This window comes from Lepidochelys olivacea (genome assembly GCF_965140295.1).
Source record: "Lepidochelys olivacea isolate rLepOli2 genome assembly, chromosome: 4".
Taxonomy (NCBI): Eukaryota; Metazoa; Chordata; order Testudines; family Cheloniidae; genus Lepidochelys; species Lepidochelys olivacea.
The window spans coordinates 72,329,499-72,351,427 of NC_140414.1; the positions used below are offsets into that span (position 1 = coordinate 72,329,499).

At 40.4% G+C, this 21,929-nt stretch overlaps 1 protein-coding gene across 4 annotated transcripts in view; it reads right to left on the bottom strand.

Moving 5' to 3' along the window:
* Positions 1–14,686, bottom strand: part of NPY1R (neuropeptide Y receptor Y1) — an 87,578-nt gene extending 72,892 nt beyond the window's left edge. Inside the window, exons 1-5 of one of the 4 annotated variants that reach the window (XM_084627227.1) lie at positions 14,422–14,686; positions 9,164–10,012; positions 8,491–9,034; positions 3,752–3,826; positions 2,623–2,632 (exon numbers count right to left, since the gene is read on the bottom strand). In XM_084627227.1, the coding sequence (XP_084483353.1) occupies positions 8,576–9,034; positions 9,164–9,892 (1,188 nt within the window). In that variant the 5' untranslated portion in view covers positions 9,893–10,012; positions 14,422–14,686 and the 3' untranslated portion in view covers positions 2,623–2,632; positions 3,752–3,826; positions 8,491–8,575. Of the gene's footprint in view, positions 1–2,622; positions 2,633–3,744; positions 3,827–8,490; positions 9,035–9,163; positions 10,013–12,104; positions 12,212–14,421 lie in introns of those variants that run through there. The other 3 variants (XM_084627228.1, XM_084627226.1, XM_084627229.1) reach the window with 3 other exon arrangements.
* Positions 14,687–21,929: the final 7,243 nt, after the last annotated feature.

The following is a 21,929-nucleotide window of genomic DNA, read 5'->3' on the forward strand; positions in this document are numbered from 1 at the left end:
TAATGGTTTCTTTTCTTTTCTTTAATAATAAATAGCATGGTTAATAAGTGTGGTTATGTTGCATATCATGGTGTCCCCTAAGGTATGCAAAAGAATTTCTGTGACTAAAGTAGTGGGACTCACATCTCTGAGATAGTTTTATAAATAACCTTCATTAATTATTTCATCTTTTTATTTTGGTTTTCCTGGTTTGGCAGTAAGAGAAACACGTACTAAGAGCTGGCCCACCATTTCTTGATTCTCTGGACTAAATAGTTTTAGTATTTTTTAAAGTAAAACTACTTAGCTTGCAACAATTTAAAATTACCCCTTTCTACCCCACATAAGTATACAAGCTTCTCCATTAGGTGAAAGATTTATAAAGCAAAAGGACCACATGTAAAGAATCTTAAAATAAAACGAGGAAGAGAATGGAACATGTTAGTAGATAAATTTTGTCTCCAAAATGAGATTCAGCCATCAAACCCCCAATAGCATTTCCACAGAAATAACCAACCTCACGGTCAATATATTGAAACACTTGTGGCATAAGGAATACTCAACACAGAAACCTGAGGCTCCTCCAAGAAACACCTTTTCACAGACATCAGCAATAAAAGTAAAAAAGAGCTACGCCGCATCAGTGAGAATAAGAACAAGGGAGATTTAAGGTGGCCAGGGCTCTGCTCCTGCCATAAAATAGTTTGCCCTCACCCTGTAGAAGTGAAAGAAACTGAACTCAATGTTTTGCCAGTGTCAAGGGCTGCACTGTAGAATATACTTTTCTGCTAATGCCAAAATGGTTTTTTTCTTTGGCCTTGGTAATGAGATCCAGGTAAACCTGAGATGGAAAGTTGTAACAGGTTATCAGTTGTCTTGCCTGGCAGTTGTGAGGATCTCTCTCTTTTTTAAAATGGTGTAACAGAGAAATGTAATTGTTAGAGGTCACTGCTTGGGCATGCTTTCCAATGCCCCACCAACCATTTATATGACAGCTTGCTGGCCTCAATTAGTGCTTGATTCTGCCCTCAAATCTTCATATACATATTTCAAAAAATGCAATAATTAATGATTAACTGTTGTTCTGCTGTTTTTCTTCTGTCTTTCAAAATGTATGTTATGTCAGATATATCTGTTCTTGTTTGAAGATCTCCAAAATTAGTAGTAGACTGATTGGGCATTGGAGATTTCAGCGTAAATTACACCCATGCAACAGTCTGAAACAGACATATCTGGCATACATTTCTGAGGGCAGTGTGGATCTGTGAAATCTGCTCATAGCCTGATATGCACATGGAAAATAAAGTGTTGTGATAAACAGGAATTCTCTGTGCTGAACTGATCCTGCCATGCCTGGGTTTTACAAACACATGACACAGTATAAGGCCCATTCAGGAAAGCATCCCTTCCCAGAACAGAACTTAAGTGCAACATATTGACAGCCTTAACCCTGTACCTTCTTTAATTTTTTAGCTTACATAAGACCACTAGTGCTATTTTTTAACAAAAATGTCATTTAATATGTATCAGCATCAGCAACAGGCAAATTAGAGCATAAAAGATGTGAGTTGGTTATAGTTTTTTCCTTTCTTAAATTACATGACATCCCAAAACATTTGGACTTCAGTAAAACTGATGCAAAGAAGAACATATCTTCCTTTCAAACACACACTGGTAATGACTCAGTACTTGTCTTTTCACCTTAGAGAGGCAAAAACTGAATATCAAATAATTTAGACATGAAAAGAACATGGTAGATCAGTCATGATTTTGATCTATATCCTTTAGCCGAGAAAAAGACTGTCAATGCAACTTATCATTTGAGTATAATTTAGCATCTCTTCCCTCTACACCCCCTCCATCCAGCCAAATTCCTTTCAACTGCATAAATCAGAGGTGTTATCTGAGAGCACGTTCTGTACTGTAATATATACTGTAAAAATGAGAAAGGTAAAATCCATATTTCTTATTTCTTCCATTCACCGCAAACCAGCTGGTTAGAGTCTCTACGGCTAAAAACTAGAAAAGGACCTGAAGAAAAGCCATGGATCAAAACATCCTCAGGCTTTGGACTCCAGATCCAACTCTAGATCCAAAGTTTATGACTTGAACTTACCTGTATAAAAGGCTGAAACTAAACCCAAGAAGCAAATCCTTATGATATTTGGGACAGATCTGGGGCCCTGATTCACTAGTCCATTCCTATTCAGCAAAGCAGTTAAGAAAATCTTTAACTTTAAGCATGTGCTTAAGTCCCATTGACCTCAGTTAGAGCGATTTGCTGAATCAGGGCCTTACTGAACAGGGCTGGATTAAAGCATGTGCCCAAACGTTTTGCTGAATTGGGGTCTAGATACAGGTCAAGATCCAGACTTTGCTGGTAGAACTCATTCCTACTAAAAACCCTGTTTATAAACAGGGTCAATATTTATCAAGAATTTTCTTCTTTTAAGAAAAACTGATGTTAGAACAAGAGGTGCAATGGCAAGTTAGTTGTGGGTGGGTAATTTATTTTACTTAAAATGTTGACATTTTGTATAGAAGTTGATCATTTCTACTAGATGCTGATCATACATCCTGAACTGGAATTAGCTGATATTCATCTTCCATGGCATCTTCAGCATATGTCCCACCATGTCACTTCATGGAAGTTCTGTAATAATTTTTAAGTAAAAATATTTACATACAGGATCAAGGTGGAAGGGATCTGGTTCCTCCTCACTAACAATAGTAGTAGTAGGATCTCAAGCAGCTTCTTTGTATTGGTGATTGATCCTAATGGCCAGCTGAAAAGCTTTTGAACATCATTCAGCAAGGCATTTAAACACATGTTGAACCTTATGCTCAGGAGTTCCATTGACTTCAATGATGTGTAAGTGTCTTGCTGAATTGGGCCATTATCGTAAGATGGCAGGATCAGCACTGGACACTCAAGCCACTGGCCTTCTGAATGGTCAGTCCTGAACATAATTAGCAAATATCCCAGGTCAGATGGGTCCAGTTATGTAGGAAATTTTTTCCCCAGGTTTAAACATAATTTTCAGAGATGGATTCAAAGGGATTAAAAATCAGGGGAATTGTTTTAGTTTTTTTAATTGTAACCATAAAATACAGTCCTTAGTTAAAGGCCTCATACAAGATTACTTTCCATCACACCAACAGTAGGTGTTAGCCTAGAAACAAATAAATCAATTATTCCTTTTATATCTTCATGTAGTCCTTCTTTATGAAGACACAAAGGCTGTAGATCAGAATGCACAATAACAAGTATTTTGAAAATGAGGAATATGGGACTATTAATCTGAACACAGATAATTATTAACATGGTAACCACATATGGTAATATTTTATCTGCTATCAATCATAAAAATACTGAATGTTAAAAAACAAAAGCAAAATGTTTGTTGCTGTGGGGACAGGAATCTAAGATAATGTAAATGACCAAACAAAGGGAGGCTATTAGATTTTTATTAAATAATTCAATGTATCATTTAAGGCTGTAGTTTGGATTTGTATGTACCATACATAAATGAATAAGTAATAAGAATGCCATATTGATTCCTCTCTCTCTCTCTCTCTAAAACATTCTACCTGGCTGGAAGTCAGAACAAAAGCAATTTTCACAGAGTTTTGTCTAGAAGTCAGGATAGGTTGTGGGTTACAAGTGGACAGTACCACACAATAAAAAAACTAATCTCAAAATTGTGTGATTGTTGCTTTGGTAAATGTGAAACTAAATGTGAAACTGTGGAATTCATGTGGACAACATTACCTTGGATGAATGGCTCTCATACAAGGGAACTTGGCTGGTACAGGATGAGGGAAGTAGCAGTACAGGGAAGGAAATCTGAAAATGAAGAACAGGATCAGTGATTTGCCAGGTGGCGGGGAGGGGTCGTCTCTTGCTAGCATTGGGGGACCCTGTTGTCAAAATATTGACATGAAAGTGAAGGTGAATGTTAGGATAATCTATGAGGAAATGTTTAAAAACCTGGGTGTAGTTTGTCTTGAGAAAATAAGACTGAGGGGCGGGCAAATAGTCTCCACATATGTTAAGGGCTGTTATAACATGGACAGTGGTCAACTGTTCCCCATGTCCACTGAAGGTGAGACAAGAAGAGATTGGCTTAATCTGCTGCAAGAGAGATTTAAGTTATATATTAGGAAAAATGTTTTAACTATAAGGGTATTTAAGCTCTGGAACAAGCTTCCAAGGAAGGTTGTGGAATCACTGTGATGGGAGGTTTTTAAGAACAGCTTAAATTCTTAAGCTGTCAGGGATGTTCTATGTTTTCTTGGTCTGACTCAGCATGAGGATGTACTAGATGACCTCCTAAGATCCCTTCCAGCCCTACATAAAAATACTCTGAAGAGTAAAGATTTTGCCTTTGAAATGCCCTAGCAGGTGTCAGGCATTAGCAAACACATTGTCCTAAATGAGGAACCTTCTCATGCCCATAATTCTCTCTGCAATGTCTTCACTTCCCTCCACCATTCCAAATAACAAACTGTACTGTTAATATATGTTGTTCCTGAAAAATATACTGGGCTATATCCTCGGCTGAAGAGTACACAGCGCTTCTTGGGGAAGGAAGGGGGAAGAGTTCAAAGGTGACCTGATGCTGGGCTGGCTGTTCACCAGGCTGGCTCCCAGGTATAAGACATAAGACCAGCCATACTGGCTCAGACCAATGGTCCATCTAGTCCAGTGTCCTAGCTTCTGACATTGGCCAATGCCACGTGCTTCAGGAGGAATGAACAGAACAGGCAATCATCAAGTGATCCATCCCCTGCCATCCATTCCCAGCTTCCGGCAAACAGAGGCTAGGGACACTTCAGCGCAGGGCTTTGCATCCCTGCCCATCCTATCTAATAGCCATTGATGGACCTATCCTCCATGAACTTATCTAATTCTTTTTGAACCCTGTTAAAGTCTTGACCTTCACAACATCCTCTAGCAAAGAGTTCCACAGATTTACTGTGTGTTGTGTGAAGAAATACTTCCTTTTGTTTGTTTTAAACCTGCTGCCTATTAATTTCATTTGGTGACCCAAACTTCTTATGTTATGAGAAGGAATAAATAACATTTCCTTATTTATTTTCTCCACACCAATCATGATTTTATAGACCTCTATCATATCCCCCCTTAGTCATCTCTTTTTCAAGCTGAGAAGTCTCGGTCATACTATTCTCTGCTCATATGGCAGCTTTCCATCCCCCAATCATTTTGTTGCTCTTTTCTGTACCTTTTTCCAGTTCTGAGATATCTTTTTTTCCAGATGGGGTGACCAGATCTGCATGCAATTTTCAACATGTGGTTGTACCATGGATTTATATAGAGGCAATATGATATTTTCTGTCTTATTATCTATCCCTTTCCTAGTGATTCCGAACATTCTGTTAGATTTTTTGATTGCTGCTGCACATTGAGTGGATGTTTTCAGAGAACTATCCACAATGACTCCAAGATTTCTTTCTTGAGTGGTAACAGCTAATAATATAGACTTCATCATTTTATGTATTGTTGGGATTATATTTTCCAATGTGCATTACTTTGCATTTATCAGCACTGAATTTCATCTGCTATTTTGTTGCCCAGAACACCCAGTTTTGAGAGATCCTTTTGTAGCTCTTCACAGTCTGCCTGGGACTTAACTATCTTGAGTAGTTTTGTGTCATCTGCAAATTTTGCCACCTCACTGTTTACACCCTTTTTTTCAGATCATTTATGAATATGTTGGACAGTACTAGTCCCAGCACAGATCCCTAGGGGACACCACTATTTACCTTGCACCATTCTGAAAACTTACCATTTATTCCTACCCTTTGTTTCCTATCTTTTAACCAGTTACTGACCAATGAGAGGACCTTCCTTCTTATCCCAGGATAGCTTTCTTTGCTTAAGAGCCTTTGGTGAGGTATCCTGTCAAAGGCTTTCTGGAAATTTAAACAGACTATATCCACTGGATCCCCCTTGCCCACATGCTTTTTTATCCCCTCAAAGTATTCTAGTAGATTGCTAGAACAGTTATAAGACAGCTGTCATTTATACACACTGACAACAGTCTCAAGAGGCTGTTACAGTCCTCAGGGATTGCTTTGCTTTGTTCATAAGTCCTACACCAACCACAAGGAAGGGTTGGCATAGGAGCTGTTACCTCCATAGGTGCTGGAACTAGGTGTGCTGGGGGTGCTGCCGCACCCCCTGGCTTGAAGTGGTTTCCATCATATACAAGGTTTGCAGTTTGGTTCAGTGGCTCTCGGCCCCCCCACTATACAAATTGTTCCAGCACCCTGGGTTACCCCACTTTCCTATTTGCATCACAGGCAATAATAGCTTTAGAGTTGCTTTGCGCTAGTGGAGCCAAACACAGAGGAAACTGTATAAACATCTCCTGCAGGTACATGAATATGTTAGTTTGCCAAATACTTTTGTCTCCTGCCTTCTGTATGGTTACAAGAAAGTGTTTTTTTTTTAAATGGGAAAAACAAGGATGGATTTGCCAGTCATGCTCTGTTTCTCCCTGTGAGAATGTTTACCCCAAGTCATGGCATTTATCACAGAAGAAAGGGGAAATATTAATAGAAGCCCATTGTTAAACTATTAGCAATGTCTCACCAGAGATGACCACAGAAAAAAGGAAAAACATACGAAACACAAAAGTGGCCAAACCCCTAAAACAAAATTTTCTCTTCTGGATACAATATATATGTACAGTAGTGGTCTCATTACTCTCATCGCCCTCATAATAACATTCCCAAATTTTAAGAAATGATCCTAAAATAAAGAGATACATGAAATTATAATAGCACAAGGACACACTGTTACCTTAACATTCTATATAATACATTATTTATAAGACTGCACAAGGCACAACATTATTTTTTGACTTTTGAACACTGGCAAAATAAAATATTTTCATATCTTAATCATCTATTCCTATCAAATTTTGAGTATATTAAATTCAACATCATACTTAGAGATCCTTTATGTTTAGAGATGCCAGGCCTAATTTCCATGTGTGCTATACTTACATTACACCTACTTTTAGGCCCTTTTATACTGCCAAAATAGTTTCAAGGAATCTTAGTGTAAACAAGAATCAGGTCTATTCTTTGTATTAAACAAGCTGATTACTTGTATAGGCACTGACTTAGACAGAAAAGTACTTTATGGCATAGATTCTCTGCTAGATATTGTTGTAGTTCCATTTACTTCAGTGGAGCTATGTAGATTTTCATCAGCAGAGGATCTAGCCCTGTATGCCTATATTCTGGAGATTTATAGCTGAGAAACCTTTTAACAAATGTAATAATTCAGAGAACTGTATTGTGGACATTTGGGCAAATAATGAGTGGCTTCCACGGGTGAAAACACCATTGATCAACAGATGGAATGGGTGTATGGCAGCCAAATGTGCCAACAAAAATTTCAAGCCAAATTATGCCCTCCTTTACAATGGTGGAAATCTGGATGAACTCCTTCATTGTGTTGGAGAAAGTCCAGAAATACATCATTGTATCTGATGGAAGAATACAGCTCTACATTATTAATATAGACTAGTAAAGTAATTACTATTAACATTTCAGATAGCCAGGACCACCATATATTTTTACTAGTGGACCTGATTTTCAAAGTATTCTTTGAAGGTGAAATTCCAGCCTGTGCAGAGGGCTGGCTCTTAAACACCACTTAGGTCCTCAAAAAAGGGCGTAAGTAGCATTTAAATGGTGTGTATGTCCTGGGTTAGGGGCAAACTTCATGCTAACAGCCTGATTCCCTCAGATGTTAGCAAATGAAAATGTTAAATTTTGGTTTTTCAATGAAAAAATTGTTCACATTATTAAATCTAGCTGTAATATGTTAGGATCAAATTCAAAGACAAGATTAAGAGCCAAATTCTGCTAAAAGTTACACTGGTGAAAAGCTGGAGTAACTCCATTGCACTCAGTGGAATTACTCTGGATTTTCACTAGTGTAAATAAGAACAGAAATTGGCCCTTAAGTCTTTCTTTGATCCTAATTGATTAAAGCACAAATTATCTCTATCAACAATGCATATGCATGTCACCATTTAATTTAATCTGTGGCTTTGTGAGGGAGTCATTCTTGTCTGATTATTCCAGCAAATGGGGTTTTATTTAATACTGCTCTAAAACTGGATTTAAAAAAATAAAACTCTTCAAATCAGAGTGATCTAATTTTATGCCAGACTAGATGTCTTCTTTAGTGATAGTCTCATTCAGACCACTGTTGTTTCCGATGGATTTGCATATATTCACACTGCTGAAAAAATATTCCTTTTTGATAAATACAATAGATAAATCTTAGTACAGACATGCATAACTGTGCAACTCTGATGAAAACCCTAAATAGAAGCAGGTCCAACAATGTCTTATAGTATGATTCAAATATAACTACTGTGAATATTAAATCAGCAATCACGGGAAATGCACAGCATATAATTTCAAAGTGACACAAGAATTCCTTAAAAAAAGAAAAATCATTACCCATTTTGTTACAAATTTGTGCTTTTCCTTGGGCCCATATCACCTGTGACCACACTGACAACACTTTGGGTTGGATGTGGGGGGGTTATATTTTTTCATCATAATCATTATTTATTTTTTTAAATGCTACTGGGCTTGCTTGCTTCAAAGAGGTCTTTGAAATATCTGTTTGCATGGTGGACATGGCTATAGTCTCATAATCGTCATCCCTGGAGCGAATATCACAAAAATGAAAGAAAAACTGCAAGTCCCTCTGGAAGTTCTTGTTGAGGAATCCATAAAAGATAGGGTTCACACAGGTAGAGATCATGGCTGTGAGGTGACAAATCAAGAACAATACATTGTGGCTGCAGGTGGCAGCGGGCAGAATTTCATGATTCCAGTCAAACACAATATTAAAAATGGTAAGAGGTAGCCAGCAGACTGCAAATGCAACCACAATAGAGATCAGCATGATGTTGATCCTTTTGGTTTCAGTGGATCTGTATTTATTATCTCGCATCTTGTCCATCATGTTGTTCCTTCGTTTTAAGCGTATGTATATCTGCAGAAAACAAAATTCAACAACAACAAAGAAAAATATAGAATCATTTAGCCCAGAGGCAATTCTTTACAAGGACAAACAGAAATCAGACAGAAATAAGGAGAGATCATAAAATAGATTCTCTCTTACCTTTAAGTAGCAAATAAATATAAAACAAAGTGGTCCAAAGTACTGTATCACCAACAGAGCTGTGGTATAAGAAAGCCTGATAGTGTCCAAAGGAAACAAGTCCAAGCACACATATTTGTCCTTATATTCATCGATTGTTATATTTTTGAAGGGTTCATCAGTTAATACATGATAAACCAGGAAAGGCAAGGAGGAAGCCACGGCTAGAATCCAGATGGCAGCAACCCCTAGGTAGGCATGTCTGTTATTCGGCCTCCATCCTCGAGGGTTGATGATCAGCTGATGGCGTTCAATCGCGATGAGGACCAAAGAGAAAACCGAGACTGTGATTGAGACACACTGCACAAAAGGATTCAGCTTGCACATGGCCTCCCCGAAAATCCAGTGGTCCATTAAAGTGTATACAAAGGTGAAGGGCAGACACATGATGGTCATTAGAAGGTCTGAGAAGGAAAGATTGACAATAAGGATGTTGGTAACATTGCGCATCTCCTTCTGTTTTAAGATTATGATAATTAAGGCCAGATTTCCAGAGACGCCAAGAATGATCACAGCCCCATAAACCAGAGCCAAGGTGAAGACCATGGCCAATGGCATGTGGCAATCTTCATCTTGGAAGTGTATGATTCTGGAATTCTTCTCTGAAAAGTTCAGATGCATGGACTGATTCCCAGCAGAGGAAAGAAATGATGTGTTCATATTGTTGAAACTTGGGTCCATGCCCTGCATTGGTCTCGACTGCACTGAGTTTCTTCCGAATGGTTTCAGAAGCTCAAAATGTTCTCATCACTCAAGCAGCGGGATCTCACCAAAAGCTGTCACTTCGTTTCCTTGATAACCTTGTACAATCTGCGAAGGGAAAAGAGCACATGTGTTTATTTTTGATCATTTTAATGGCGCCATAACTTTATGGTGCTAAGGAAGCGGATATGAGCATGGAGAGAGATTGGCCCTTCTTTCGGCAGGACAGGGTATGTGAGTCCTTGTTCATAACCCTCGAAACAGACCAAGTGGTCTCAGACAGTAAGCATGCTCCCCACAACAGAACTGGTTTTACAGACTACCCTACATCAAACACTCGCCATGAGGACCCCGTACAAGCAATGCCAATGGAGTATTCTCCACCGTTTCAAATGCTTATCCACCTCGGGGCAGCATCCACCCAACTGACTTAGAAATACGGCCAGCAGAGCCACTCGCTCTGGAGCAGAAAGCACCAAGGAAGGTGAGAAGACGACTTGCCCGTAAGCAGAACGGACGACCCGAGAAGAATTTTCATCAGCACCACGGACAGACCAAAAAGCAGGCCGAGATTCAGCACGCGGAAGAGCAGGACGATGAGTATCTGTACGGAGCAGAGCTGTCCTGCTGCGAATAGACTCCAACGGAGAAGTCACTTCCCTGCGCCCTGCATCCCGAGCCTTAAATTCTCAGTGAAGAATATAGGCTGATTTCTCTCTTATATGACTTGACGGCACGTGGAGCTGGAAGAGTTTCCCAGCTGGTGGGTTGCACCCAACGCTAGGAAGCAGACGAGTCCTTTAGACATACGCATGAGAATGCATTAGGAGGAGGGCGCTTGATCACGGGGGAAGGAGAATTGTCCTTCTAGTTTCATGTCACGCGTTTGCCAGCCAGGATGAAGAACTGTCGAAAGGGGGACTGGAACAATGTGGGTGGGCCAACGCAAATCAGGAGTTTCACAATCTTTCCCTTGAATGTAGTTGCCTCTCCAGGCCTGGTGACATGAGTTCTTTCTCTGAGTGTGCCAGCGTGAGACTGCTTTGTGCCGAGCTGAAGAACTGTACAGATGAGAATGAGCGCGTGCTGCTGACAAACTAGAAAGTGAGGATGTAGGTATAGTGTCAAGGTCGTAATGGAGGCAAGGAGGAATTTCTGTTTGTATAAGCGACTCTGGCTATAAGACAAGGCTAGACGGAGAAGACGACCATTTTAAGGGATTCTACGTCCCCTCCATTCTGGGGCTTCAGAGGAGAAAAAGGGATCGCTCCCAAACCTACAGCCCTCAGCCATACCCACCTCTCACCCTTCCCAAGCATCAACCATTTTCAGTCGAATTATTCCCCCAAAGCTTTTTTAAAATAGAATGGTTGTCGTGAAACGGTTTCCGTGGTTAACTGTCTTCGCCACAGGGCTGTGGGGTTTAGGAGGAGATTGATTCACTGCTAAACAGCAGCGCAAGCAGTTCTGCGAAATGCCTGGCCCCTTAGCCTGCGTGCTCTGCCATTACTGTGATCTTAATCCTACACTTCTTCACGTGCAAAAGGAAGCTGTATCACTAAAACTGAGGGAGGAAGAAAGGGGGGTTAATGGATCCTAATCTATGCTAGGAGAGTACATGTGCGCACAATGTTTGTAATCGCTCTCCAGATTGTGGAAGTCCACCATGCCGAGAATGTAAATAGAGACTGGAAGGCGAATTACCAAAATTAAGGTCTAGATCCCGCGCCCCTGACTCAGAGGAAATTCTTTATTGGAGACGATGAGAAGTTTTGCCTCAGTAGGAAGTGCGGGAGGGAGAAAGAAAGAAAGAAAGAAAGAAAGAAAGAAAGAAAGAAAGAAAGAAAGAAAGAAAGAAAGAAAGAAAGAAAGAAAGAAAGCTCCATTATGTTACGAAATATTTACAAGTGAGAGAGAGAACAGTTGCCGATAGTTCACTATCAAAACAAGTGACATCTAACACATGACAATTATGTCGTTGACAAAGTGAGCTCAGTTTACGACCGATTGAACCTTTAACCCTTACATTCTTTTAAATATGTTTCTTATGATCTATTCTGTTGTTTTCTCAAATTGGCATGTGTTTAATGGCATCTCTCTTATTTTAACAAAGCTATTCAGCTATAAAATACAAAGGACAAGCCCAATCTGACATAAGTAAACAGTGATGAAAAAGTTACTGCAAAACATAGTTCCTTACCTAATTGATTTTCTACTGTTGACCGGCTGGTCACTAACGTGCCGCTGACATTGGGTCAAAGGCAAATCAGCAACTCTGATCACTTTAATCTCAGACAGAAGTGCTATCTAGCAGAGAAGAACAAAGGGCGGGGGAAGGAAAGAAAATAAAAAAGCAAAAATTAAACAGTTTGCCAAAAAAGAGGGGGGGAGCGATCAATATTTACCTATGCAACACAAATAGACATGGTTAAATAAGCCCCTCCTTCGCAAAAGCTGCAGGCTATTAAATCACAGAAACTCAGGCATGTGTGGTGGGGGGAGGGGAAAGAAGTCAACAAGAAACTGACACACCTCAGCTACAACCTGCAGTTAGCAACGGTCTTGTCCAATCTGGAATGTTCCCTTTGCCAAATCTCAGACGCTCTATTTACAATGTTGGATGCTTAACCTCGGAGCTGTAGGAGGGAGTATTGCCAGTTTACGCCATGTTAATGGTTCCTGAATCACAGCTCCATAATGTCGTTGTCACAAATGTGATCTTCAATGAGCATGAAAGCCGCCGGAGCATATATTGCTGAAATCCACTTTATTTTAAGATACCTCCATGGGGTGAAGTTACTTTAAATGACAGTCGGCATAAATAGTAACTGCAAACACACTAGTAACCACAAACACAGAGATTTAGATAAGTCTTCAGAGGAGGGAGGTTTTCCTCTCACCAGGGAACTGGCCTTACGTCTGTTTGATATATGCTAGGGTTCAGATCCCGTACCCTTCACTCAGACAGACCTGAACGCGTTGCCAGAGTGAGGACTGCAGGACTGGGCCCCAGATAGTCAACAGGAAGATGACAAAAGTGAACGAGGCTCACGCATAAATTAAATCGCAAACTCAGCTCAGCTGGCTTTGTGTTCCATTTCTGCAACGGATTCTCTACAATCATTATTAGCAATACGTTCACATTTAAAATCGCTAATTAATGTAGCCAGGCATTGGTGATTTATATCCACTAGCCAAAGTTTGACTACTTTGATTTTTTCCAGATAGCTTAATAGCAGACGTCCATCCACCTCAGTGTTATCGCTTAATAATATCTTTACCACATAGCTTCATCCAGTCTGTCTAATCTCCCCGGTCTATTTGAGGATTTGAAATGCCTCCTGTCACCGTGATATGTAAGGCCCCTAGCCAAACTGCTTTTGTTGTATTTTGTGTTTTAACAGAAAACTGTCTGTGCTGAAAGACAGTAGCACTCCCAAGAACCAGAAACCCTATTGAGAAGTATTTAGTGCCGGCAACGAGGACTTCATGAATTATCTACTCCCAGTAGTATGACTTTGCCGTGACCTGCTGAAAGACAGGACTGGTTTTGCTGTAAACATTAACTACATTTTCATGTCAACAGCAGAGGTCGTACAACTCCAAGCACGCTGGGACTTCAGTAGGTTTCCTCGGGTGGAGGTACAGGCTGGAGGAATGTGTTCTCTCCTCCCCGTTCTCCAATCAAGAAAGGCACTGGGATAATAAACTCAGCCACAGACTCAGACCTCGCCGCAGCGCCTTGTTCGGTGTCACTTTTCTTTTTGTGGCGCTACAACGGCTCGAAAGGGAAAATGCCGATGCTCCTTATTCTCGATAGAGAAGCCACCAGAGTCTCCAGCCCCCAAATCGCCCCCTGGGATCGGATTAAAGGAAGCTGTGTTTGCTGTGCGATTGTGACTCCCTCCCTCCTCATCTCTCCAGCGGGGATTGCATGAAGATAGGCGGGGAGGGGTAGCAGATGAAGTTGACAGTGACCGCGCTTGTCTTTCCCTGACAGCTCATCAGCTGGAGAAGACACCGGTTTACCCTCTCTGTGCTCAGGCTCCCCCCGCCTTTAAAACAAAAGGATCCCCGGAGAGGCTAACCTGTGCTTCTAGGGGTGGGGATGGAGAAATTAAAGGCAGGCAGAAAAAGCACACAGCCCTGCAACGCAACCCAACCCTCCCCCTCCTCGGGATCACACAGACCTCTCCTGCTCTCTCCAAGGATTTGATCCGAAGTTTGATGCTAAGGGATAAAAAGCTGTCACAATGCAAGGCAAGGTGACGGGAAATACCCTGTAAAAACTATTCCAGCCGCTCACAGGGAAGCATACCATACTGTGAGCCCGGACCGACAGGTAACATACCCAAGAGAGACTCCGGACGGTCAGGAATACACCTCTGAATACACCCCTCTCAGCTACACCTGTTCTGTCACCCTGATGAGCCACACAAACATCCGCCTAAAAAGCAGACGCGCACACCACAAATAAAAATAAAATAAAAACCGAGGAAACCACAAAAGGAACCCACCTTGTAACTGATCTTATCTCCCCCCGTTCCTTTATTTGGTCAGGGTTTGAGCAGAAGAGTGGATGGAGAACAAGGAGCCAGGCGATGTGGAAAACATCCACTGGTATTCCTCCAGCTCTGATCCTAAAGATGGGTGAGGAGAGCTGGAGACACCCCCTTAAAGCTGAACTCCACCTTATCCCAGTTATCACATAGTGTTGCTGTATTGAGCAGATCCTAAAGATCCCAGTGCAAGCACATCACCTTTAAATTATACATCTGGGGGTGGGTTGCCTAGTAATTCTGAAATAAATGCAATTAAGTATGGAAACAAAAGGGGAGGGGAGGTTGCACTGAGAAGAACTTGGGAGGGGAAGCAGTTTGAAATTGCTCTTACAGATTGAACATTGCAACATTTTGTTTGCAAGCCAGTGCCACCTTGTGGCCAAAGTTAAAATGATATTATATAATAGCGGGCTGGAGATGTGGCTGGTAACATGGATTGTGTCAGTTATAAAGTGTTCTGTTGTTGCTTTAAAGCAGCACAACTGGTCTCCACTTTGTTTTGCTCTTGAAAAGTGATTGAACTAATAAGGAGTCCCAAATGTAAACATGACCAATTTCTTTACATTTTGAAATACTAAGAAAGCTAAATGTTTTCTTAAAAGTAGAAACAAGTCAACTAACCAACCACCAAACCTCAAGGAACTATAACTAGTAGTCCTTAGATTCAGTGGATGTATGATTTCCTGCAGATCCATTTCACAGCTGTATGTAGTCCTGCTTTGCCCTAACTTAGCATTTCTCAGATTTTGGTCTGTTGGACCTTCCTGCATGCTGGAACATTGTGAGAACTCATCAGTGGGATGGTTGGGGAATTGGGAAGAGAAATACGCCATGAAAGGGTAGAACTATCCTCATAATATGATACACAGAAGGGAAAGTTGGAGAACCATTGCTCTAGGCAGCTCCTGCAAGTATTGTAAAAACTCCAGGTTTGACCAGATATTTGAATACAGGATGCACATGGCTAGTTCTGCTCACCTTTCCCACTTCTCACCCCATGAACTCAACAAGAAAGCAATGCTGCTTAAGGGTTGTAGTAGTAACGTGCAAGCCTCAAAACCTGGAAAGTTTTAGGACCCAGTGGAGAGTCTCAGAAAAGTCATACAATTAAACTTGTATTTAATAAAAAAAAAATCACTACAACTACCATGTAACTTGCAAACACTGGTGAGTTTCACTGAAGTCTGGAATGACTAGAAAGCTGAGATCCAGGGTTTTCCAGTGATTTAAATTTATTTTCAAAACATAAGTCATTGCAGATGTAGCTGCATTAGGATGGCACTCTGTAATTTTTGTGTGACTTGCCTTGTCGAAAAATGTCGAGTAATGATTATTATTATGTTATCATCATTACAGTAGTAATTTCACTACATTAATTAATACAATATTACCAGTAAATGGGAGGCCTGGCTTAGTGCAAGAAGAAATCTGGGACTGGTACTGAGGCTTGTGGCTAAGCTGCACCTACAGCTATAACTGCCAGGAGCCCCCATGTCTCTCAACTGAGCAGAGTAGGGCTGAGCCAGTATTTAGACTGGGAAGCCCAGCTGTTGAAGGGGACATTAGTGCTGGCATTCCCTAGATAGTGCTTTTCTCTCTGAGAAATGGCCCCTTCAGGATCTGTAAACTGAGGGTCTGACTGCTCACCTGGTCATTGAAGAGCCTGTGACACTATTCATAAGAATGGTCAGTGCCAATTTTACAGATTTTTTTAAAAGGAGTGAGAGAGTTGCCAGCCTGAAATGGAAGGGACCAGTTTCTTCTATCTTCCCCTTGTTCCTCCTGCACCAGAAGGCTCCCACGGCTTAACTGCTTCCCTGCAAGGCTCATGCCCATCCTCCCCCACCTTATGGTTATTTTAAAAAATAAATGTAAGCTTTATTGTGTCTTGCACAACCCCAGCACTTTGACTACCAACAGGTGCCAGAGGCATGGGATGAGCCTATTTACACATTCCTAGTTCTGAGTAGTGGTGTTACAGAAATTATATTTGTCTTATCTAAAAGAAATCCCAGCAGTTTCAATTGTATGAGAGACTCTTTGCTTCTTGTTTTCCAATCTTATACTGTATATTGGTACTGTCAGCTGCAATGTTTCACCTCCGAGGTAGCTGCATTTCAGTGGTACAGGAAGTAATCCATAATACTTTATTTCTATTGAACCTTCCATCCAAGGATCTCAGTGTACTTTATAAACGTGGATGAACCAATCCTCACACCATCTGTTTTGTAGTTGGTGACTATTAGTGTCTTTATTTTATACATGAGAAAACTGAAGCCAACAGAGATTAAAGATTGGCTCCTGCAATGACTGAGTGCTGTGAACTCACAATGAAGTCAATGCAATGGCAGTCCCTGATCCCACCACCATGCTAGTGGGTGCAAGTTTACAAGGCCCTTAAAGGGTTGCCCACTATCACACAGCAAGTTTACAACAGAATTGGCAACAGAGCTCAGAATCCTTGAGTCCCAGTCCTGAGTTTTAACTACAAGGCCATCCTTCATCCCATTCCCATATCTACCAAACCATGGCATGTCCAGGTTTAATTAAATAAGATTTGTGCAGTACTTTGGAAGTCCCAAAATATCATTCATTGGAGTACAATCCCAAAGGCCTATAGTACCAAAACTGGTGTTACTGCTTCCCATGTGTTAAGAACCACTGAGTTAGAGCTGTAGTTCTTAACTTTTGTGCCCTACGATATCTTTCAAAGGCAGCTTGTATTGCTAGAACTCTTGTCCTACCTCGCTTCACAAACCCCACCCCAAGCTTACTCTTTTGTCATCTCCACATGCTATTTTAGTAATTAAATTTAGACTGTAAACTCTACCGGACAGGGACTATTGCTTTCCTCGTTGAAACACCTATTAAACATTTGGGGCACTAAAAAACCCCAAAACAGTAATAATCAGGACTCACTTTATAAAGCAGAGATGTTTTCTTTTCAGACTCATAATATGTGTTGTAAAGTAAATGTTCCATAATATATAGACATAGTATACTTTCCTTATGAAATGAACTCGGACTTTAAAAGTCCTCTTATCCATTCTAACTACATTTCTATAGTGTCAGCACAAATAGCTCTTTCCAGCTCAAACTCCCTGGTTCACAAAGAGGTCAAATAATTCCCCAATAACTCTTTCTTATTGCTAGCCATTGGAAGGACACAAGAATACTGAAAAAACTAAATAACCGAGCAATAGTTCAGTAAAATAATATATTCAGACTTCTCTGGGGAGAACATTATCTCCATACACCAAAGGCACCATGAGCTGCAAACATATTATTGTTTATTTTGTAGTAATGGACTTTTTGCAACAAAATGGACTTTTTGCAACAAAACACACAGTATGCAAACACCCTACCTAGAAAAACAGTACTGTACAGATAAAATGTAACAACCTTTCATAAAATAATAATTGAACATTGAGGGAGGAGCAACATCTGTTATAGAGCCATTAATGGACTTAATAGACTTTTTGCAACAAAACACACAGTATGCAAACACCCTATCTAGAAAAACAGTACTGTACAGATAAAATGTAACAACCTTTCATAAAATAATAATTGAACATTGAGGGAGGAGCAACATCTGTTATAGAGCCATTAGGAAAGCAATATTACGAGCTTGCCTGTTGACCAATCCATAAATTATAATCTATTTGTAAATCTCAAAATATTGTAAAGTCTATATTAAAGAAAAAAACATCAAAATTAAGGTGGTGACACCATCTGACATTTATTTTGTTGAGCTCAGATAGTGCAGCACAAATGTTACACAAACCATCTTTTAGTGCAATATTCAAATTCAATAGGGTGAGTAAAGGGACTCCTGAAGAGTTCTGTGTGATCCCTTTCTATGTACAAAAAACTGTCTTTGAGGTTGCAATTGTTCTGAATAGAAATGTGACTCTTTGTAAGGATTTTTTAAAGTTTAAGTTTAGTGTTTTCATTTTGCAATAATGAGCATACACTTCTACTTTCACACCTTTGCAAGGTTTTTGTTGCACAACTGTACATTGTTCACATGTAAAGAATCACCTGTACTATTGAACCTGCTCCTATTACCATTAGAGTGAATCAGGGCTTTGCCGCAGGTTTCACTGGCAGCAGCAGTAAACTCTCTGCTTGAATGACTAAATTATATGCACTCTGTTATAGGACTAAATACTACCCTCTGTTGTCCTGGAGCCCTATTCTTCCCCCACAAGTGACGGAATGATTTAGTTGGGGATGGGTCCTGCTTTGAGCAGGGGGTTGGACTAGATGACTTCCTGAGGTCCCTTCCAACTCTGAGATTCTATGATTCTGTGATTCTATGACCAGGATCTAGAGGTTAGAACTGGATGCCAGCCTGGTGGTTAAAACTGTTGCCCAGCCTACTGAGCAGAGCCAGAAATAGGAACCAGGAGTCAGTGCCAAGGGTCAGAGCTGTAGCCAGGAGACAAGCCAAGGGTCAGAGCAGGGCTGTAGCAAGCTGGAATGAGACAGAAATAAGGCTGGGGACAAGGCAGACACAAGGGGGATCACAGCTGCAGGAATAAGCATTGAGCAGCCAGAAATACCTTCTTATGCTTTATGATGATGCAGACTCATTTAGACTCATCCTTACAAGATCCCACATTTGAGGAAGAAGACTGTGCTGCTAAAAAACAACCACCTGGTTTAACGGGGAAGTGAAGGCCCCTGTCAAAAACAAAATAATAAAAATATGTAACAAATGGAATAAAGGGTAAGTTGATAGTCATGAATATGAAGCAGAAGTTGGGAACTATAGCAAATTGCTAAGAGAAGCCAAGGAACACAAGGAGAACTCTGTGGCCAGCAGAGTTAAGGACAACAAGGAGTTTTTAAAAATTAATGGTAACAAAATGAATCCTGACAAGGGTGTTGGTCCATTGCTTGATGGATATGATAGAATGGTCAATAATAATGCAGAAAAGGCAGAGGTGTTCAGACATATTTCTGTTCTGTATTTGAGGGGAAAACAGATGATGCAGTTTCATCATATGATCTCATCTTTCCATTCCACTAGTATCTTTGAAGGATGGTAAACAGAAGGTGATAAAGTGGTCTCTGCCATGTGTTATGCCAGTTCACGGTGACACATCCTGACACTGCACAGATGTCACAACTGTAGATCAAAAAGCCACCTTCCCACTGCTGTCCAGGCTCATCCCTAATTGTTTTATATAAGGAAGGAATTTGGCTTACACTGTCTTTTTGGAAAGGTAAGAGAACAGAAATGGAGGCACAAATAACCTGTAGGATTTTTTTAATACATGCATTTTGGAGAGAAGGAGAGGAGAGAGAAGAAGGGAGGAGATGGGATGGACAGTTGAATTGCTCTGTGGAAAGCAGTATTTTCAAACAACAGAGATACTGTATATAACTTCCTTATATAGCATATCAAATCATAAAGTTGTCATTGTTTTTTAATTCATTCCAAATTTTCAAAATGTCATGCTGATGGATCACTGCTACACTGGTAGCAGACTTGTCATGACATTAAGATCTGACTCAGAGTGACTGTATGCCAGAGAATTCTGACAATTACTAAGTTAAGGCCTGTTTGTCACAGACACTGAGCACTTGCAGATCTCATTGACTTGAGCTGGAGCTTTGAGTATTCAGCGCCTCTAAAAGTTAGGCCCTAAAATCTTACTATACTCCCAGAGTGAAGTAGACATTTCAGAGTCTGATGAGAAACTTGTACTAAAATAACAGCCTCAGAGCAATGTGTGAACTGAAAGGGGGTGGTTTGGGGCATCCCCAATCATATGCCATTGGTTGTGGGATTGGATTTCACTTCTGGGATTCCACTCCACTCCACCTGCACAGAGACTGATTACTCAGGCTTTTTGCATGTAGAATTGATTTTGCTCTGTATGAATAATCTGGAGGAAAACAGAAGAATATGGAACAAATCCTGCTCACTTGAATATTATCCTGAAGAGACTACTCAAATGAATCGAATGAGCAGGATTTGGCCCTGTATTGGCATTTTAAGTTTCATTATGGTCTGAGATTTTAAAATGTATATGATCATTGTGTTTTTATATGGTAAAGCTTTTCAAACTGTAGTTATACCGAAGGGTTGTGTTCAGCACAGTATTAAATATTGATAGTGTAGTGATTGTATGAGAATGGAGAAGCCAGTATTTTATTTGTAGAAATAGCTGACATTGTATTACATTATATTTGTAGAAATAGCTGTTGTGAAGGCTAGGACTATAACAGGGTTTAAAAGAGAACTGGATAAATTCATAGAGGTTAAGTACATTAATGGCTATTAGCCAGGATGGGCAAGGAATGGTGTCCCTAGGCTCAGAGGGTGGAGACGGATGGCAGGAGAGAGATCACTAGATCACTACATGTTAGGTTCACTCCCTCTGGGGCACCTGGCATTGGCCACTGTCGGCAGACAGGATACTGGGCTGGATGGACCTTTGGTCTGACCCAGTATGGCCGTTCTTATGTTCTTATGACATACAGACTTCAACATGAGAAACTGATCTATTGAGAGAAGGAAGGAATTAGGACAGTGGGGATATTCCCTTTTCTTTCCAAAAGGTGCTATTGGATCTTTAATTTTCACCTGGACTGCCAATAAAAGGGGCCTCACTGTAGGGCCAGATTCTACCACTCTTACTGAAGCTAGTTGTACCTCACTTACTCCTCCCATTATTGTTCCTTTGGGATCAGTGAGACTTCTTGTAGAGTACTTGAAGTACTCCATATGACTAGTAGAATTTGGCCTCTTAATGTCTCATCCCACGACAGACCCTACACTTCAAAAGGAAATGTTACAATTTTAAAAATAATAGTCACTTAAACATGCCCTGTGTACATATCATGGACTAGGTCCTTGGTCAGCCAGAACTCTCCCTTTGAGGGGAATACAGTCTTACCTTCTCAAGGATTGCATTATTTATTTCTATAATAAGCCAATGTTGTTATGCAGAGTCCACCAACTCCCATACTCTTCTAGAAGGATTGAAAACTGTGAAAATAAAATGATTAAAAGTATCTTCAAATTAGTATTAAAATTCTGAACTGTCCAAACCAAGAAAATGCAGGCTGAAACTGTGCCAATCATCCTGCTGCGATTACCTTGTTACCGGTGAGTTTCCAGATTGCTTATCTCCTACAACATACAGTACATTCTATTTTAGCAAAATAAGTGAACTATGGTCCCAGTTGAGAATGACCTACTGAATCTACTCTTAAATATTAGTTGGTGTATGATTTGTTTACAGTTTCAGCAGCTTTCCATCAGAACCACCCTATGAAGTTTTGCCAGGGGGTAATCTTGAAACTTACAGGATACAAATATTGCATGAAATAGTTTGTCAGGATTCCCTAATAAACTGAATTAGGCCTGATCCTGTTCCGACAAGGGGGGATGGCAAAAACTCCATAGGAACTAGATCCAGCTTTTTTATTATTTTTAGGCAATGATG